This window comes from Grus americana, chromosome 19 (genome assembly GCF_028858705.1).
Source record: "Grus americana isolate bGruAme1 chromosome 19, bGruAme1.mat, whole genome shotgun sequence".
NCBI classification, from domain to species: domain Eukaryota; kingdom Metazoa; phylum Chordata; class Aves; order Gruiformes; family Gruidae; genus Grus; species Grus americana.
Genome location: NC_072870.1, coordinates 5,478,835 through 5,496,059, shown reverse-complemented (window position 1 = coordinate 5,496,059; position 17,225 = coordinate 5,478,835). Strand labels below are relative to the sequence as shown.

General features: G+C 68.6%; 2 protein-coding genes across 6 annotated transcripts; one reads left to right on the top strand and one right to left on the bottom strand.

Moving 5' to 3' along the window:
* Positions 1-87: 87 nt before the first annotated feature.
* On the bottom strand, positions 88-5,923 carry LOC129215058 (translation initiation factor IF-2-like). Of its 4 annotated transcripts, none has more exons than XR_008579873.1 (3): positions 5,727-5,923; positions 4,723-4,771; positions 88-2,726 (listed from the first exon to the last, which is right to left on the bottom strand). XR_008579873.1 is itself a non-coding variant. In XM_054847621.1 (3 exons), the coding sequence occupies exons 1-3, from the start codon at positions 5,869-5,871 to the stop codon at positions 2,910-2,912; spliced, it is 681 nt and encodes a 226-aa protein (XP_054703596.1). In that variant the 5' UTR covers positions 5,872-5,923; the 3' UTR covers positions 88-2,909. The 4 variants fall into 4 exon arrangements, 3 of the variants coding, with proteins under 3 accessions (XP_054703596.1, XP_054703597.1, XP_054703598.1); XM_054847621.1 differs by having other exon boundaries at positions 88-3,368; positions 5,699-5,923; XM_054847622.1 differs by having other exon boundaries at positions 88-582; positions 5,699-5,923.
* Positions 3,991-16,971, top strand: HIC1 (HIC ZBTB transcriptional repressor 1). 2 transcript variants are annotated; one of them, XM_054847598.1, is made up of 2 exons: positions 3,991-4,126; positions 13,298-16,971. In XM_054847598.1, exons 1-2 carry the CDS (start codon positions 4,072-4,074, stop codon positions 15,241-15,243), a joined length of 2,001 nt encoding a protein of 666 aa, XP_054703573.1. In that variant the 5' UTR covers positions 3,991-4,071; the 3' UTR covers positions 15,244-16,971. The 2 variants fall into 2 exon arrangements, with proteins under 2 accessions (XP_054703573.1, XP_054703575.1); XM_054847600.1 differs by lacking the exon at positions 3,991-4,126 and adding an exon at positions 12,235-12,550.
* Positions 16,972-17,225: the final 254 nt, after the last annotated feature.

Genomic DNA, 17,225 nt, shown 5'->3' with positions numbered 1-17,225 from the left:
AGAAGCCGCTTTTGTGGGGGAGGGATGCAGCTTGGGGCTGCGCACCCAGCTGCAGCGGCAGCTCCAGGGAGCAAGGCCGAACGCAACAGCCAGCTGTGACAAAGCACAGGGGCCTTTGTTTCCACTGCGCCCCCGACCCGAGCCCTCGGCTGCTAGGGAAGGATGGCACCAGACAGCGCTTCACCAGCCCGTTGTTAGCTGTTTAATTATCACAGAGCTACAGCTTACCGCGGTGGTCTCCTGGTGCAGCAATCTCACCCCCTGCCCGAGCGGCTCCGCGGGATGGTGTGGAGGAGGCACTGCAGCCACGGCTGCTGCGGAGCGGCGCTGCCCGATCGCCAGCCTGCACTGCAGTCCCGCAGCCGCCGACTGGCATCTCCCCGCTCCCGGGGGTTGGCACCGCCGCAGCTCGCTGGCGTTGTGAAGGGGGAAGGAGCCCAGGCCTGCGGTGAGCGAGCGGAACGGTCCTGGCTCTGCAGGAAGCTCTGTCAGGCGGCTTGCGGAGGAGTATTGAGGGATGGGTGAGCTGAGCTGGGGTGCTACAGTACCTGCCTCTTCCCAGGGCATGTAAAAAGATGGCTCCTGCACCGATTTAAACAAATTAATAAAAACAAATAAACACAACCCTCATCCACGGGAGGTGCCTGTGTGATGGGCAGAGGAAAGATGTGCTCGGCCCCTGGTGCGATCGAAGGGAAGCAGCTGCTGTGGGCATCACTGCATGTCCCTGCTGGATGGAGGGGTTTGTCCCGGGAATCCTGCCCTCCGCCTGCTTTTCCACCACCGAGACACCCTTGTGCCAGCCCCTGCCCACCTCTCACAGATGCAGAGCTGTTCCCGTGCTGCTGCTCTCGGGGCGCAGCCCCCTCGTCGGCTGCCTGCAGAGGTGAGCCTGGAGATAAGACCGAGGTGCTCCCCCCTCACCCAGCTTGGTGCCTGGGGGGTTTCTTGTTCCCCCACCCCACATGACCCAGGGGAGTTGGTTTTTCCCCCAAAACAGCATCTGGCAGTTGCTGTCCCTGAGCGAGAGGCACTGCTGGGAGGGTGATGGGGCGAGACCTGGCTCCGGTGGCAGCTGTGATGCTGGCCTGGGCTGCGGGGGGCCCTGAGGACGGCCACCGGCGTTACCCAGAGGCACCGGGAGCCTGGGTGTTTTGGCAGGGGTGGGCTTCACCCCTCTGCTCCCCAGATGGGGCCCTTTCCGTCCCCCAGAGCCTTCCGAGTGGCCCCAGGGCCAGCCCCGGGCCAGGTAGGGCCCTGCCTGGGGCTGTACTCCCTAGCAGCCTGCCACGGGCAGGGGGTCTGGGGCTCGGTGGGGCACAGCTTCACTCTGCAACACCCCCCACCAGTGAGCAGAGCCCCCAGCCCTCTCCCCCTGTCCCAGGGAGGGTGGGAGTGAGAAGACCAGCATGAGCAGAGATGCTGCCAGCGCTGCTGCTCCCTCCCTGCAAACACCCACCGTCTCCTCCCCGGCTCCGCACGCTGACTCAGGCCCTCCGCTGCCCACCGCGCCAGCCACCCATGCGGGGCTCGCCTGGCAGGGGCTCCCGTGGGCAGCGCTGGAAAAAGCGACGTCCTGCTGAGCCTGGCATCGGGTGCAGATCTTACCGGGGGTTTGAGCCTTACTCATCTCACACTCTTCCTCCCCTGTCCCCACAAGCAGGGTCTGACGCAGGCGGCTGGGGAGGGGGTGCTCCGGGAAGGTGATGTGTTTCGCAGATGGTTATACAACACAGCTCCCCCCGAGCCTGCCCGGCTCCTGCCTGCGAGGAGGCAGCGGCACGGGCAGGAGAAAGCTGGGGGCCATCCCTGGGCCCTGCTGCTGGAGCAGGACCAAGCTGTTGGGAACAGCCACCCCCCCCCCCTCCTCCCCGCTTCACCCGCAGAAGCTTCCAGTTGTGGCTGAGTCACTCCTGCTGTAGCTCCTTCTCTCCTTGTTTTGGATGGAAGTTTTCCATGGAAACCCACGCTGGGCCAGGCCGCGGGCTGGGATAAACACGGCTGAATCACAAAAGGCCGTTTCGCCAAGAGCTGTCAGATGGCAACAACAGCGCGTGAGGTGTGCGGGCAGCCAGGGGCGGCAGGCAGCTGCCCTGCCTTTCCGAGGGGGCAGCAGCAGCACCTCTCCCTGCACCCCCCCACCAGTTCAAGCCCCCCAGCCCACCCCAAATTCCTGCAGTGCCAGCATGGCACGGGTGCCCCTTAGCGAAGCCGGTAGCAAGTCGTAGGCTTTGGACAGAAGCTGGGTTTGGGGGCCACGTGCTCTCCTGGGGGTGCACAGAGAAATCCCTGCCAGGGAGAGCCCTTGGGGCCCTGGCTACAGCCCAGTCCTCAACCGTGGGGCTCCGCAGGGTCACGGCTGCTGGAGGTCCCTGGGGAAGAGCCTTCCCACCCTCCTGCCCGTGCGCCGGGACGCTTGCCGAAGTGCCGCGAGCCGCCGGGAGCGAGGCTGAGGTAAGGCAGCATTTGCACCGTGCCTGTGCCCCACTGAGCACCATCACGCCGGAGAAATGGCAAGTAACGGCTCAGCCCTGGCAGATGCTGCATTCCTCCCCGGCACTGCCACGTTCCTGCCCAGTACCGTTGGATCTCTGTGCTGAGGAGGAGCACGGGAGCTGGATGGCCTCTGTCCCCCGGCGCCGACGGCTGGCCCCAGGCCCGGCAGCTTGGAAGCGCCATCGGAAGCCGAGTCCTGGTGTCAGAAATCCAGGATATTTTTAAGGACTCTGGAAGAAAAACTAATTCCAGGGTGTCAGCAGGAGAGACTTGGCCTTCAAAACAACAACAGTGCAGCCGGCAACTTCCCGGGGCTGGAGTGTGGGGTCCAAGGGGCCACGGTGAAGCCTGTGGGACGCCCCCTCACCTGGGGATGCTGTGGAAGGGACCTGGATGCCGCTTTAGCCTGGACCTCACTGCGCTGCTGTTGCTGCTGCCCACCCGGGGCACAAGCAAGGAGGTTTTGTTTTTTTTTTCCCGAGGGATGGAGGGTGATTTTCCGTGGCCAGCGGCAGCTTTGCAGGGTGGTTGCACTGGGCCATAGTACGCTGTGCTGAACGAAGCTGTGGCTTTACCCGGGTGCTGGCGGGGCTGCCCAAAATTCCCCTTCCTGGAAGCATGTGGTGCACAGCCTGTCGCCAGCGGCAGCGATGGGAAAAGCAGGAGGCAAAGGGGACCGGCGGGAGATGCAACAAGTGCACGGCGGAGACCTGGTGGCTGTGATATCCCCCTGCCTGCGGCTGCTCAGCAGCACCACGGCCCCGCTGGCCTCTGGAGACCTGGTGGTGGCCATGCCCGTCTGGGTGAGGGCAGAGCTGCCCTTGGGGTGCAGGACCCCGATGGATGGGAGCTCCGAAGGGAGCTGCTCTGACCTGGAAAGGGAGAGTGTGGGCAGGGGGGGCCTGCCCGGCACAGCTCCTACTTGGGTTTAGGTGGCACCCAGTGGGGGCCAGGGGACACCCATGGGAGCCCTGTGCTGGGGCTGCAGCACCCCTGGAACTGGACGTGCTTGTTGGGGCTGTGTCCCAATCCTGCCGCTGCCACCCTCATCCCACTCGGGCCTGTCCCCCCCCCCCCCCCAGATCGCCGGTGTCCCCAGCACCCACCTCCACGGGATTAGGCACCCTGCCACCCCTCTGGGGTCTCCGCAGTCACTGCACCCCTTCCAGCCCCTCTCCGTCTCCGGGGCTCTGGGTCCCAGGTACCCCCCTGCGAGGGGCCCTGCTGGGCCGGCACCGGTCGCCGCCCGCTGCCGAGGGCCCGGTGCCCGGTGTCGGGGCAAGCCGGGCCGCTCTGACTTCGCCGCTCAGGAATCTCCTGGCCGCGCCGGGCGGGTTGTGCAACCTACGACCGCCCCCGGCCGCCGCCCGCCCCGTCCCTTCCCGTCCCGTCCCGTCGGGTCGCGCTCAGTCCCCGCCGCTCCAGCCCCGCCGCCGGGCCGCGCTCCGCTCCCGGGAACGGCTCGCTGCTCCCCTCCCCAAGCCCCGCCGCAGCACCGCGCACGCTGTCGGCAGGGGACGGGGATGGGATCGCGGCGGCCGACGTGCTCCGGGAGCTCCTTCCAGATGCGGCGGGATGAGTCCGGCGGGGGCAGCCCCGGAACGGCTCCGGGGCCCCACCGGGAGGGCAGGTGAGGGGCTGCGGGGCGAGGGGCAGGATGGGGGGGCTCAAGGGGGGGGGGGAGGGGGTCCCGCCGTTCCCGCTGCCCCAGGAGGAACCGCTCGGCGCCCGCCCCCCCGAACAGTAAGAGTTGATGTGCGGCGAGCTGCACCCTGCATGTGAGCTCCTACTGGCCCGGGAGGCGGGCCGCCCCCGCCGGGACCCCCGCCGCCCCTCCGCCCGCCCCTTCCTCCTCCGCCTCCGGTACCCCCGGGGGGTGGGGGGGGGCGGTGCTGCCCGCGGTGCGAGTGCGCCGGGCCCGGCGACCATGGCTGTAGACTGTTACCCCCCCAGCGGCACAGTAACAATCTAAAGCCACGGTCGCCCGGGCGGCGTCGGGGGGGGGGGAGGACGGGGAGGGGGGGGTGAAGCCGGTGCCTTGGCGACGGCGAGGAGGCGGCACCGTCATCGCAACGAGAGCGCCCGACCCCCACTCGCGGCGCGGGGGGGCTCCCGGTGCTGGGGGGGGGCGGGGGGTGTAGGTAGCATCCTCCCTCCTCCCACCCCCCACCCCCTCCTCGCCCTCCCACGCGTGTCCACCCCACCGGGGGGGGACCCCCCCCCTACCTGGACTGCAGCGAGAGCAGGGGGGCGTCCGCCGTGGGAGGCTCGGTGTCTGCGAGGGGGGAAAGAGAGAGCGGGGTCAGGCGGGCACCGGGACACCCCCCCGCCCCGCCGCCTCCCCCCTCCCGGCGGGGAGCGCTCCCCGACGGCTCAGCACCACGGACAGCTCCCCCCCCCCCCCGTCGCTGCGGCGGGGCCGGGGCCGGTGGCGGGGCCGGGGCCGGTGCCGGCGGTGGGTCATGCTTCAGTAGCCATGACTGTAGACTGTTACTGTCCTGTCCCTACGCAGCAGTAAGCAGTCTAGAGCCAAGGTGCCGACGCGCTGACTGAGGCTCTCCTCGACGGGGTCTCCGCGCTCCTCCGACGCCCCGGGGGTAGCACCGGGGTGAAGGCGATCGACCCCCCCCTCCCCTTCCCGGGCTGCGGGGCTGGAAGCACCCGGGCGGGGGGCACCGGGATGCGGGGAAACCCGAGGGTGGGGGGAGTGGGTGCTGGGCACGGCGGCACCGCGTGATGGGGCTGGGGCGTCCCGTCGGGGATGGATCCGGAGTTGGGGGGGGGGGGGCAGCAGGCGCCGGTGTCACCCGCAGCGGGGGGGGGCGACACGGATGCGCTTCCTCACCTTTCCCGGCCACCCCCCCCTCAAATCCCCGCAAGGTGCGCGCGGCCGGGCCCCGCCGTGCGCCCCCCCGGGGCGGCTCCGCGCACAGCGCCCGCCCCCGCGCACCGCCCCCGCCGGCGCCGCGCCCCGGCCCCGCCACCCCCACCGCCCCCCGCCGCCCGGCCCCGCACGTGGGGCTGCGCCAGGCGGCCCCGCACCGCCCCCGCCCGCCGCAGCGCCCCCCCCCCCCCCGCCCCGGATCCCCCGCCCCGGTCCCCCGGTCCGTGTCCCCCCTCCGGGGCGGGCAGGTGCAGCGCCCGGTGCCGCGGGGCTCCGCTGCCCCCTCCCGCCCCCGCACCGGGCTCCGTCCCTGCTTACCTGGGGGCCAGCCCTGCCGGTGCCTTACCTCCTGCGGGCCCCGGCGCCTCCCTGCCCGGGCCCGGGGCCCCGCGGCTCCCGGCGGGGGACGGCGCCGGTGGCGGTGCTGCGCTGTCCGCAGCGCGCAGGGCTTTTATAGGATCGGGCTCGTAGTAACGGGGATCTCGGCTCATTCATAGAAAAGCATCAACCTACACAATGACGTGAGCGCTACGTCAGCGAGGAAATTTAGGGAACGGGAAGACGCTACTATTTATATCGGCGCGGGGGGAGAACAGCGGCCCGGACTTGGGCAGGGGGTCCGGCCTGCACCGGGACCCCGGCCCCCTCCCCCCCCCCCGAGCTCCCCTGGACCCCCTGGGGCCCCGGCTCCTTGAGGTGGACAGAGGAGCAGCACCCAGCGCCCTGCACCCAGCGGCCGTGCACCCATCGAGGCATGAGCAGAGTTCCGTGAACCCGAAAGCTGCAGCACAGGGCACCCCCTGCCCCAGCCCCGAGGTGTCCACCCCAGCACCCACAGGAGCCCAGGGTGCCCATTGCCCCGCAACCACCCCACCAGGACAGAGCGTGGTCCCATCCCAGCCTTGTGGCGTCACCGTGGGGCTGGTGATGTGGGGCTGCCTGAGCTTCCCCATCACTGGAAGGGGTTGCACAGAGCCCCGGGGGGGGCCCACGCTCAGGAACCAGCCTGGGGGTGCCCCCTGCCCATCTGCACCTCCCATCCACGGTGATGTCCTGGGCAGCACCTCCCACCTGCCCCCAGTAAGAACACCCATCCCTCCAGTGCCATGAGCACCCGTGGGTGCCAGCCCAATGCCCCGCAGGAGGATGGGGCAGCACAAAGTAGTGGTGGGGCAAGTTTAGGGGGAGGGGGGCACCCCATTGCAGCACCGTGCAGCCCTGACTCCTCCAGCCTCACAGCTGGATCTGGTCCATGATCCCACTGGGGCTGGGTCCCCCAAAAGTCATCAGTGCCCCAGAGTGGGACAGGTTGTGGCTTTGGGGCCAAATTAATTTTGCCCCCCACCACCCCAGGTGCCAGCCCCCCCCCCCCCGCCCCAAGATGGGCCTGGAGTCATGTCCAGGGAGATGTTGGGGGGGACCATTTTCCCCCCTTATGCATCCATCCATTCCCCCCCCACTCTATTCCTGCTGGAGCCTTCTGACCTCACTCTGCTCTGGCGAAGCATCATACCGGTCGCCACAGCAACAGCGGCGTTGTCATTGACAGCAGCATCCGCGCCCGCCAGCATCCGCCACTGCGCAAGGCCGCACGCTGCTGCAAGGCCGCACGCTGCTATGGGGGCCCAGGCCACGACACCCCCCCCCCCTCCATTCCTCACTTACACCCCCAAATACCTGCAGAGGGGTTCAGGGAATGACCCCCCACCCTCTATCAACTGCCCGGTTTATGGTGCTGCCACCCCCCTACACCCCTCCCAAACTCCTTAACCCCTTAACCCCCCCCCCCTTCCCCGGGATATGGGGGTGCCCCCCCCCTTTTTTTTTTCCCACGCACAACCAGCGCCCGCCCCGTCGGGGCTCTCCGGTTCGGGAAGGGGTGGGGGGGGTGTCTCTGCCGCATCTCTCCCCGCCGCAACCGTGACTCAGCCCCGGGATTAGTCAGCAACCGGGACCGGCCAACCCGCAACCGGCTGCGCAGCTCCGCCGCCACCGCCCCCTCGGGGGGCCGCTTCCCCCCCCCCCCCCCACGCCCCGGTCCCCCGACGCGCACCAGGGTGCGCGTCGGGGGACCGGGGCGGGGGGGGGGGGGGGGAAGCGGCCCCCGTGGGGGGTGTGTGGGGGGGGGGGTGTCGCATCCCGGAGCGTGGCCCGTTGCTGCCATCTCGTGGGCTTTCCACTAGCGGCTGTAGCCGTGTCCCCGTCGCGGGGGGAGGGGGGGAGGGGGGGAGTGTTGCGGGGGCCCGTTGTTGTGGGTGGAAAGGTGGAGGTCACCCGTGGGGCTTGCAAAGGCGTTGATCGATGAGGAGGGTTGAAGGAGATGTGGCCGGATGAGGAAGGGGTCCCGTCGCCCCATGAAGCATCATCTGGAAGGGAAGGGGTCCCATCACCCCATCAGGCATCACCCCAAAATAAAGGGAGTCTCATTCTCTCGGGAACCATCACCTTGGAGAGATGGGCGCCCTTGTTTGAGTGTCACCTCACAAGAATGTCGTCCCATCGCCTCATGAAGAGTCATCTAAAAGGGAGGGGGGTCCCATCAGTCCATCAAGTATCACCCCACAAGGATGGGGTCTTCACCTGCCTGAGTGTCACCCCACAAGGAAGGGGTCCCATTGCTCCATCAAGCATCACCCCACAAGAAAGGGGACCCATTGCTCCATGAAGCATCATCCCACAGAGAAGTGTCTCATCACCTCTCCCTGACAAGTATCACCCCACTGGAAGTGTTCTTCACCCATCCTGAGCACTGTCCCACAAGGAAGGGGCCCTACTGCCCCTTGAAGCATCATCCATAAGGGATGGGGTCCCATCATCTCACCAAGCATCACCCTGCAGGGATGGGATCCTGCCTGAGCCTCAGCCTGCAGGGAAGGGGTCCCATCACCCCATCAGGCATCACCCCACAAGAAAGGGGTCCCACTGCCCCAGGAAACATCACCTTGCAGGGATGGGGTGCCCTTGTCTGCCTGAGCATCACCCCACAAGGAAGGGGTCCCATTGCCTCCTCCAGCTGACAGTTCAACAAGGGGAAGTCCAAAGCCCTGCCCCTGGGGAGGACCAGGCACTGGGATATCCCGGGGGCCGCCCGGCTGGACAGCAGCTCCGCAGAAAAGACCCTGGGGGTCCTGGTGGACACCAAGTTGATCATAAGCCAGCAACGAGGCAAATGGTGTCCTGGGCTGTGTTAGGAGGAGCGTTGCCAGCAGGAGGAGGGGGAGGACCCCTCCCCTCTGCTCAGTGCTGGGGAGGCCACTTCTGGGGTGCTGGGTCCAGTGCCGGGCTCCTCAGCATGAGAGAAATGTGGACATGCTGGAGAGAGTCCAGTGAAGGACCACTAAGAAGATTAAAGAGCTGGAGCACCTCTCCTGTGAGAAGAGGCTGAGAGAGCTGGGACCGCTCAGCCTGGAGAAGAGAAGGCTCCAGAGACCTTATCAATGTATATACATACAGGGCGGGAGGGTGCAGAGAGGATGGAGCCAGGCTTGGTGGTGGCCAGTGCCAGGACCAGGGGCAATGGGCACAGACTGAACCACAGGGCTTCTCTCCGAACACCAGGAAACACCTTTTCACCGAGAGGGGAGCGCTGGCACCGGCTGCCCAGGGAGGTGGTGGAGTCACCGTCCTTGGAGATATCCAAAAGCCCTCTGCGTGCAGGCCTGGGCAACCGGCTCTGGGTGGCTCTGCTTGAGCAGAGGGTTGGATGATGATCTCCTGAGGTCCCTCCAACCTCAACCACTGTGTCATTCTGTCCCTCACGCACCTGAACATCACCCCACAAGGAAGGGGTCCCACTGCCCCACCAAAAATTGCCCTGTGGGTGAGGGTCCCCTCATCCATCTGAACATCACCCCACAAGGAACAGTGCCACCTGAGCACCACCTCACTAGGAAGGGGTCCCCCCACCCACCCCAGCATCACCCCACAAAGAAGGGTCCCCTCACCCACCCCACCATTGCCCCGCAACTGGTGCAGCAGCCACGGGCTGGAGGGGGCTGCGTCATACCAGGGTGCTCTGCCCTTCCTGCCACCCCTCAGGGGTCCTGTCATGTTGGGGGGCACCGGGCACCCCAGGAGCACCTGGCAGGGTCCTGTGGCTGCCCCCAGCCTTGCTTCGCAGCAGGCAGGGCTCAGTGCAGGCATCCTCACAGCCCTGCCTAACTCCGGGAGCAAGGCAGGAGGTGGGCAGCACCAATCCTCGCCCAGCCCGGAGCAGCTCAGCGCCGTCATGAGTTTCACGGCCTCAGCACAGCACAAGCAGAGGGGGCCCCTGCAAACTCAGGGGCTGCGGCAGCGGGGCACGGGGGGCTGCCGTACCCCGGCACCGCCGGGAAAATGAAGTGCGAGCTGCCAGCGGGGGCTGCAGGCTCCTGGCGGTGCCGGATGCGGCCCGGCTGGCCAACGCGCCGTAATCGAAGACATGTGTGTGGGCTTTGGGGAGAGGCTGCGCTGGGAAACAGGGCCCTGCGGAGACCGGGGGGCTGTATCCTGTCCAAAAGCCCAGGTCCCACATGAAGCCAGGCATGCGAACACGATCCAAACCACAGCTGGATTTGAACCGAATCTCCCAGCATCTGGGCTAATTTGCTGCAACTTTGATTGATCGTGGGGAGGGGGCACGGGCGGGAGACGCTCCAGCTCAGACCTCCCAACAGAGCCAATGACTTAACCAGAGCTGGTTCCAATCTGCTCAGCACATTGAGGCGAAAATGCCCCTTTCCCTGCGCGCTCCCATTTGCCGGCGCTGGCTCTGCCCGCAGCCCCGCAGCCCGGCCGTCCTGGTCCTGTGGGGCTGAGCATGTGCCGCAGGTCCCCGGGGAGTCCCGCGCAGGTTTCGGGCTCTCTGGGTGCAGGATGCGGCCGCAGAAGCCAGGTCAGGCCTTCTGGGGCTGGGGCTCACCTTGGGATCCCTCCAGAAGGCAGAGCAGGGCAGAAGAGGGGGGGGATATTAGTGAATCCACCCCCCCCTCCACCTGCACCAAACCCCTGTGGGCACCGGCCCATCCCTTTGCTCCCAGGAGAGGCTGGGAACGGGCAAGGAGCTGCGAAAGAGGGTGGAAAAGGTGAAGGTTTTTCCATTCCCCCCGCCTCGGTCGCTGCCCCGGGGGCTCAGCGTCACTCAGCAGGTAGCTGGGGCAGCCCGGGGTCCCGGCCGGCCCTGGGGGAGGCAGCTGTCTGGGAGCCGCTCGCTGCCGTGATTTATGCAGCTCAGCCCCATAAATTACCGGGACGGAGCCCGCGGGAGCCATCGCTCACAGCGACGTCCAGAGCTCGCTGCCAGAACCTGAAACACTTCCAGCCGTTAATTGAAGAGGAAAAAAAAAAAAAAAATAAAGGGGGTGGGGGGAAAATTAGTGCCCAGGGAGTTGGGATTAAACCATAGCTCTGTAACGAGGAGTCACCCGTGTCCCGCTCTCAGGATCCCGATGCTCCCTGTGGGCACGAGCCCAGGATGAGGAGCGGGGAGGGGGATTTCTGAGCCGGTGCCTGGGATGTGCCCACTGCAGGGTCCCCATGGGCAGTGCCACCGCATCCTGGTCCCCATGGGGGTGTCCCCATAGTGAGCTGGGGCACCCTGGTTGTGATGGGAATCTGAGGATGAGTTCCAGCCAAGTGATGCTGAGCCGGGAGGGCCACGGCTCCCCCCGCCATGCACCCTCCCTCTTTTCTCCCAAATTCAGGGCTGGCCAAACTCTGTCCCAGGGGCTGGGGACGGTGGCCAGGCCAGCGCTGCAGGAGTCCAACCACTGTCCCCAGCCCCCTGGACCTCACGCTGGCTCCCACTCACCAAGGAACCAGGGTTATGGGGTGAAACCCCAAGAGCATCTGGGGTCACCCGAGTTGGGGGGATGGCCAATACTCGGGGTGCCCTGCTCAGGTCAGGGGGTGCCAGCGGGACTCCCCAGGATTAGCAGCTGGCCTGGAGGTGCCCATCACAATGCTTTGCTATACAAGGAGATTGTGCAAGAGGTTGCGGTCGTGAGAAAGGAGAAGCGAAAGTGCGAAGGGAGAGGCGGCTCCCCCCCCCCGCACCAAGGGAGGTACCTCAGGCTGCACCCCCAGCCCAGCAGCCTCGGCGGGGGTGGCTGGAGGGATGAAGCGAGGGGAAACATGGCGCTGCCCCCCCCCCCTCCTCCTCCCAAACTGCCGCAAGCCCCTGGCCCACCCTGAGCCGCCGCCGCACATCTGGGCGCCAGGGCTGCACGCCCCCCCCACTTTCTGCCCTCCCCCACCAGCAGCAAATTAGGGCCGGCTGCCTTCCCCCCCTTCAAAACCTTTCCCTACATCACCTGCACCCATTAGGGTCCCCCCTCAGCACCCTACACTGAGAGCACCCACTCCAGCTCTGCCACCCACTGGGTGCTACCCCCTCCCCTCCGTGTATCAGCACCCATCCCTCGGGTGGGGCAGCAAACTCAGCAGCCGGTCCCTAGCAGGACCCCCTCCCCCCCCCCCCCCCACTTTAGCCTTCCCCACCGCCCGCCCCGTCGGGTCCCACCGCGCACCTGCGCGGGGAGGAGCCGCCTCCGGTAACCGGCGGGGGTGGAGCGCACCGGGAGCCGCTAGATGGCGCCCTGCGAGCGGTACCGGGGGGGGTCACACACAGCCATCGGCCCTTGCCCGGAGCCACCGGGGGGGGCCGGGAGCCCCGGAGAGGGCCCCTGCGGTGGCTCCGGGCAAAGGCTGATGTCCCGGGGATGGAGACCCCCGAGGGGTCGGCGGGGTCGGGGCGGGAGGAGACCGGGAGTGGGGCAAGCGGGTTCGGAGAAGGAGGAGGAGACCGGTATGGGGAGGGAGGGGAGGGGGGGGGCCCGGCTTGTCGGTGCCCCGCCCGGGGATGGGAGGAGGAAAACCTCCCGCCGTCCCTTTAACAGCCAGCGGCGCTGCTCGGAGTTCAGGCCGGGGTCAGGGGGAGTTCGCAGCCCGGGTTTCACCTCCGAGCTGGCGGCGTCGGGAACCCCGAGGAACCGCTGCTGCTTCTTCCACCGCCACCTCCTCCTCCTCCTCCCGTTCCGTAGGACCGGCCGGGAGCGCGGGGTATGGAGGAGCAGCAGCAGCAGAGGAGGAGGAGGGTGGAAGGGAACAGCAACCGGCGGCGGCCCCCCCGGGGCTGAGCCATGAGAGTTCACCGAGACCTCGGCTGGTTGGCGGAGGCCACCGGGCGCCCAGGTAAAGCGGGGGGGGGGGGGGGACGGACGCCCCAAAAAATTTAAAAATAGGGAAACCCCCCCAAAAAGCAGCTCCACGGGCGCTTGGCTTTACCCACCTGGGCGGGGGGAACCGGCACCGGAGCGGAGGCGGGGAGGGGAGGTCCCGCTCCCCCCCCCCCCCCCCGGCCGTCCCCCCCTCTCACCTCGGGGAGGGGGGGAGGAAACGGGGGCGGGGGGCGCCCGGGGGGGCACGGCCGGCCGCCTCCCGGGACCGGGGCGCATAAGAGCCGGGGAGGCGCCGCGGGGAGCCGGGGCAGCGGCGCTGCGCAGGTAACGGCGGGCGGCGGCCCCGGGTGGGCGGACGGACGGACGGGGGGCACCGGCCCGGTTCACCCCCCCGTCCCGCGTTCCCCCGGCAGGTGGGCTCGGGGGTGCCGGGACGCCGGCGGGGCCGGGGCGCGGCGCTGGCGGCGGCGGCGGCGGCGGGTGATGTCACTTTCTCCAAAAGCCTCCGGGGGTTTTCACCCCCCTCCCGCCCCCCCGGCCCGCCGAGAAGCGAGCCCCCATATAAGCGGTGGCACCGGCCAGGCGGCCGTGCAGAGCGGCCGGGACGCGGCGGCGTGCGGGGCTGGGGGCTGAGCCCCGACACTCCCCCACCCCACACCCCACGCGTGGGCTGAACCCCCCGACGTGCGGGTCGAGTCCCCCCACGCGTGGGCTGAGTGCCCGGGGCCAGCTGCGCCGCTGACGGGGCGGTGTGTTGCAGGGCGGCGGGCGAGGAGCGGGATGCTGGACGCCATGGAGGTGCCGAGCCACTCGCGGCAGCTGCTGCTGCAGCTGAACACGCAGCGCACCAAGGGCTTCCTGTGCGACGTGATCATCGTGGTGCAGAACGCGCTCTTCCGCGCGCACAAGAACATCCTGGCGGCCAGTAGCGCCTACCTCAAGTCGCTGGTGGTGCACGACAACCTGCTTAACCTGGACCACGAGATGGTGAGCCCCGGCATCTTTCGCCTCATCCTCGACTTCATCTACACCGGCCGTCTGGCCGAGTGCGAGCCGGGTGGCGAGCAGAGCCTGGGCGCCGTGCTGGCTGCTGCCAGCTACCTCCAGATCCCCAGCTTGGTGGCCCTTTGCAAGAAGAAGCTGAAACGCAGCGGCAAGTACTGCCACCTGCGTGGGGGCTACGCGCCCTACAAGCTGGGCCGGGGGCTGCGCGCCGCCACGCCAGTTATCCAGGCCTGCTACTCGGGGACGCCGCGGCCCGTGGACCTGCCGCCCGTGGAGCCGGCAGCGCCGCTCAACACGCAGTGCGGGGAGCTGTACGCCTCGGCCGCCCAGGGCACCCCGCTGCACCCCCACGGGCTGTGCCCCCCGGAGCGCCACTGCTCGCCGCCCTGCGGCCTTGACCTCTCTAAGAAGAGCCCCACCGGCCCCTCCGCCCAGCTCCTGCCCACCGACCGCCTGCTGCCCGGCGAGCCCCGCGAGCCCTCGCTGCCCCCGCGGCACGACAGCCCCCCCGTCAGCGCCGGCCTCCTGGCCGGCCACACCGCTGCCTACAAGGACTCCCCGCCAGGCGGCGAGCCGGGGGGACACCCCCACGCCCCCGACCCCTTCCGCAGCACGCCGCCCTGCGCCGAGCCCCCGCTGCCCCGCGCTGATGGGCGCGAGCTGATGTACCGCTGGATGAAGCACGAGCCCCTGGGTCCCTACCTGGACGAGGGGGAGGCGGAGAAGGAGCTGGAGCGGGAGGAAAAGGCCGAGTCGCCGCCCACGGCGCCGCAGCCCCGCTACCCCAGCGTGGAGAGCAACGACCTGGAGCCCGATAACAGCACGAGCGAGGAGACGGGCAGCAGCGAGGGCCCCTCGCCCGGTGACGCGCTGGACCGCTACTGCAACCACCTGGGCTATGAGCCGGAGAGCCTGGGCGACAACCTGTACGTCTGCATCCCCTGCGGCAAGGGCTTCCCCAGCTCCGAGCAGCTCAACGCCCACGTGGAGGCCCACAACGAAGAGGAGCTCTATCACAAAGCGGCGGCCGAGCAGGCCGTGCCCTTCCTGGACAAGGGTGGCCCGGGTCTGGGTGACATCTTGCGGCCCTACCGCTGCTCCTCCTGCGACAAGTCCTACAAGGACCCCGCCACGCTGAGGCAGCATGAGAAGACGCACTGGCTGACGCGCCCCTACCCTTGCACCATCTGCGGCAAGAAGTTCACGCAACGTGGCACCATGACCCGCCACATGCGCAGCCACCTCGGCCTCAAGCCCTTTGCCTGCGACGCCTGCGGGATGCGCTTCACCCGCCAGTACCGCCTGACCGAACACATGCGCATCCATTCGGGCGAGAAGCCCTACGAGTGCCAGGTGTGCGGCGGGAAGTTCGCCCAGCAGCGCAACCTCATCAGCCACATGAAGATGCACGCGGCCGGCCCCGACGGCAAAGCCAAGCTGGACTTTCCCGACAGCGTCTATGCCATGGCCCGCCTCACTGCCGACCAGCTGGGGCTCAAGCAGGAGAAGGCAGCCGAGCTGCTCTCCCACACCTCGCACTTCTTCAGTGACCCCAAGGCCATGGAGAGCCTCTACCCTCTGGCCAAGTTCACAGCCGAGCACCTGGGGCTGAGCCAGGACAAGGCGGCGGAGGTGCTGGTGCAGGGTCCGCACCTCCATGCCGAGGCCGCCCGGACCATAGAACGCTATTCGCCCCCCTAGCGCCGGCCCGGCCGGGGGGTGGGGGGGGCCGCCGGGCTCCCCTCGCTGCCCCGTGTGGAGCTGGGGGGGGGGACGAGAGGTGGTGGGTGCTCGTCCCCTGGTGCTGCCGACGGCCTTGGAGAACTCGCTCGTAGTGGAAGGTCCCGTGAGAGCTGCCCTGGGATGGCTGGACGGCGGGTCCCTCGAGGAGCGCTCCAGCTTGCCCAGGAGAAGCCGATAATTCAGGGACTGACCTCGCAGCGCAGCCCCCCCCTCGCCGCAGGGGGCTGCCGGCACCCCGACATCGGGGTGGGAGCGAAGCACAAGCTGTGAGGCCGGGCTGCGCCCCGAGGCTTTGGAGGACATGAGCCCGCTCCTTACCTCAGGGCCGTCCCCGGTGCTGCCCCCCGGGCGAGGGGACGCCCTCGGCAGCCGCCTGCATCGCCCTGGCCCCACGGCGGGACCTGTCGGCGCTCGGCTCTGCCGCGACGGGACACGGACTGTGCCGCCTCCACTGCCGTGGGCCCGTGAGTAGTTCGTCCATCGTGGCCGGAGTGACGCCTCTGAGCTGCCGGCAGCCGTCCTGACCGGGAGCAGCGAGCGTGGCCATGCCGGGGCTGGGGGGTGTGTGCCGGCCAAACCCCCGGGGCCATGCCGGGAGCTCGGGGACAGACTGATGGAGGGAGACGGCGGGGTCTGAGCAGCAGGCACAAGGCGGGGGGATGGCGGTCGTGTCCGTGCCGGGGGAACCGGGGAATCACGATGCTCCTCGTCCCGGAGCAAGCACTGACCTCCCGGCCCTAACCCCGGCACTGGGGAATCGCGATGCTCCTTGCCCCGGAGCAAGCACTGACCTCCTGGCCCGAACCCCATGGCTCAGCCGCCGGCACCCCGTGTTTTCGGGAGGTGGGGCAGGGCCTGTCACAGACTGAGCCCCTGGGCCCTGCCCCAGCAGGCGCCTCACCATCAGGGATGCCCAGGGCGCCCCGGGGGGCCCCGGGACCCGGCGGCTTCACCCTTGGGTGGCCGCTCGCCTCAATTTTTTTTTTTTTTTTTTTTTTTTTTTGCCAAAGATACCCGTCCCCAGCGCGGCCGGGTCGGGCCGGGGAGTTCACGACAAAGACAAAGCGGTCTGGTTTGTCAGCTACGGGGAGGTGGACAGGGGCTGCTGGAGGTGGCCTGGGGGGGGGGTAGAGCCGAGGGAGGCGTGGGGCTGCCCCAGGCTGGGCTGCGGTGACCTGGGGCCGAGCCCGCCCCCCTCCCTGCGGGACACCCCTAACCGCCGCCACACCCCCTCTCCTGCCTTCCGCTCGGTGCCGGCGAAGCCCCCCCCCCCCCCCCCGGCCTGGACCCCCCGGCCCGTGCCCTGACACCTCTGCCTGGGGCTAATGTGAAGCTTCTCCCCTCCCCGCGCCCCCTCCTCTCCTTTGCACACGAGGCCCCGGGGCGGCCGCCAGCAGCGACTGTCCCCGGCCTCGCAGCCACTGTGCCTTAGCCCGAGCTGGCCGCTCCTGCCCGGGTGCCCCCCCCCGCCCCCCGGGCTGCCCGGGCCCCCCAGTGCCGGCAGCGTCCCTCCGGAGCTGCCGTGGGGCGAGCGGCGGCGGCAGCAGCACCCAAAGCACAGCTGGCAGCGCCCAGCCGGGCCGCCGGCCCCCTCTGTATCACGTCCGATTTGTACACGGGCTCCTCGCCCTTTTTTTTTTTTTTTTTTTTCTATAGTCGAAACCGAACGAGCAATAAAATGACATTAACACGCGCGGCCTCGCGTCCTTCTCTGGGGGGGGGGGGCGATGACACACGACCTGGCTGGCGCGGGGGTCGGTACTGAGCGGGGATGGGGGGCTGGGTGTCATGCTGGGGGGCACGGGCTGCGCCGGGGAGATGGTGGGTGCGGAGGCGTGGGGAGGGGAAGGGCTTTGCCGTGCGTCTGGTTTTCCTGGAGCCCCCTCGGTTGGTGGGGGGCACCAGCGGCTGCAGGTGGGAGAGCCGCCCTCATCCTTGCA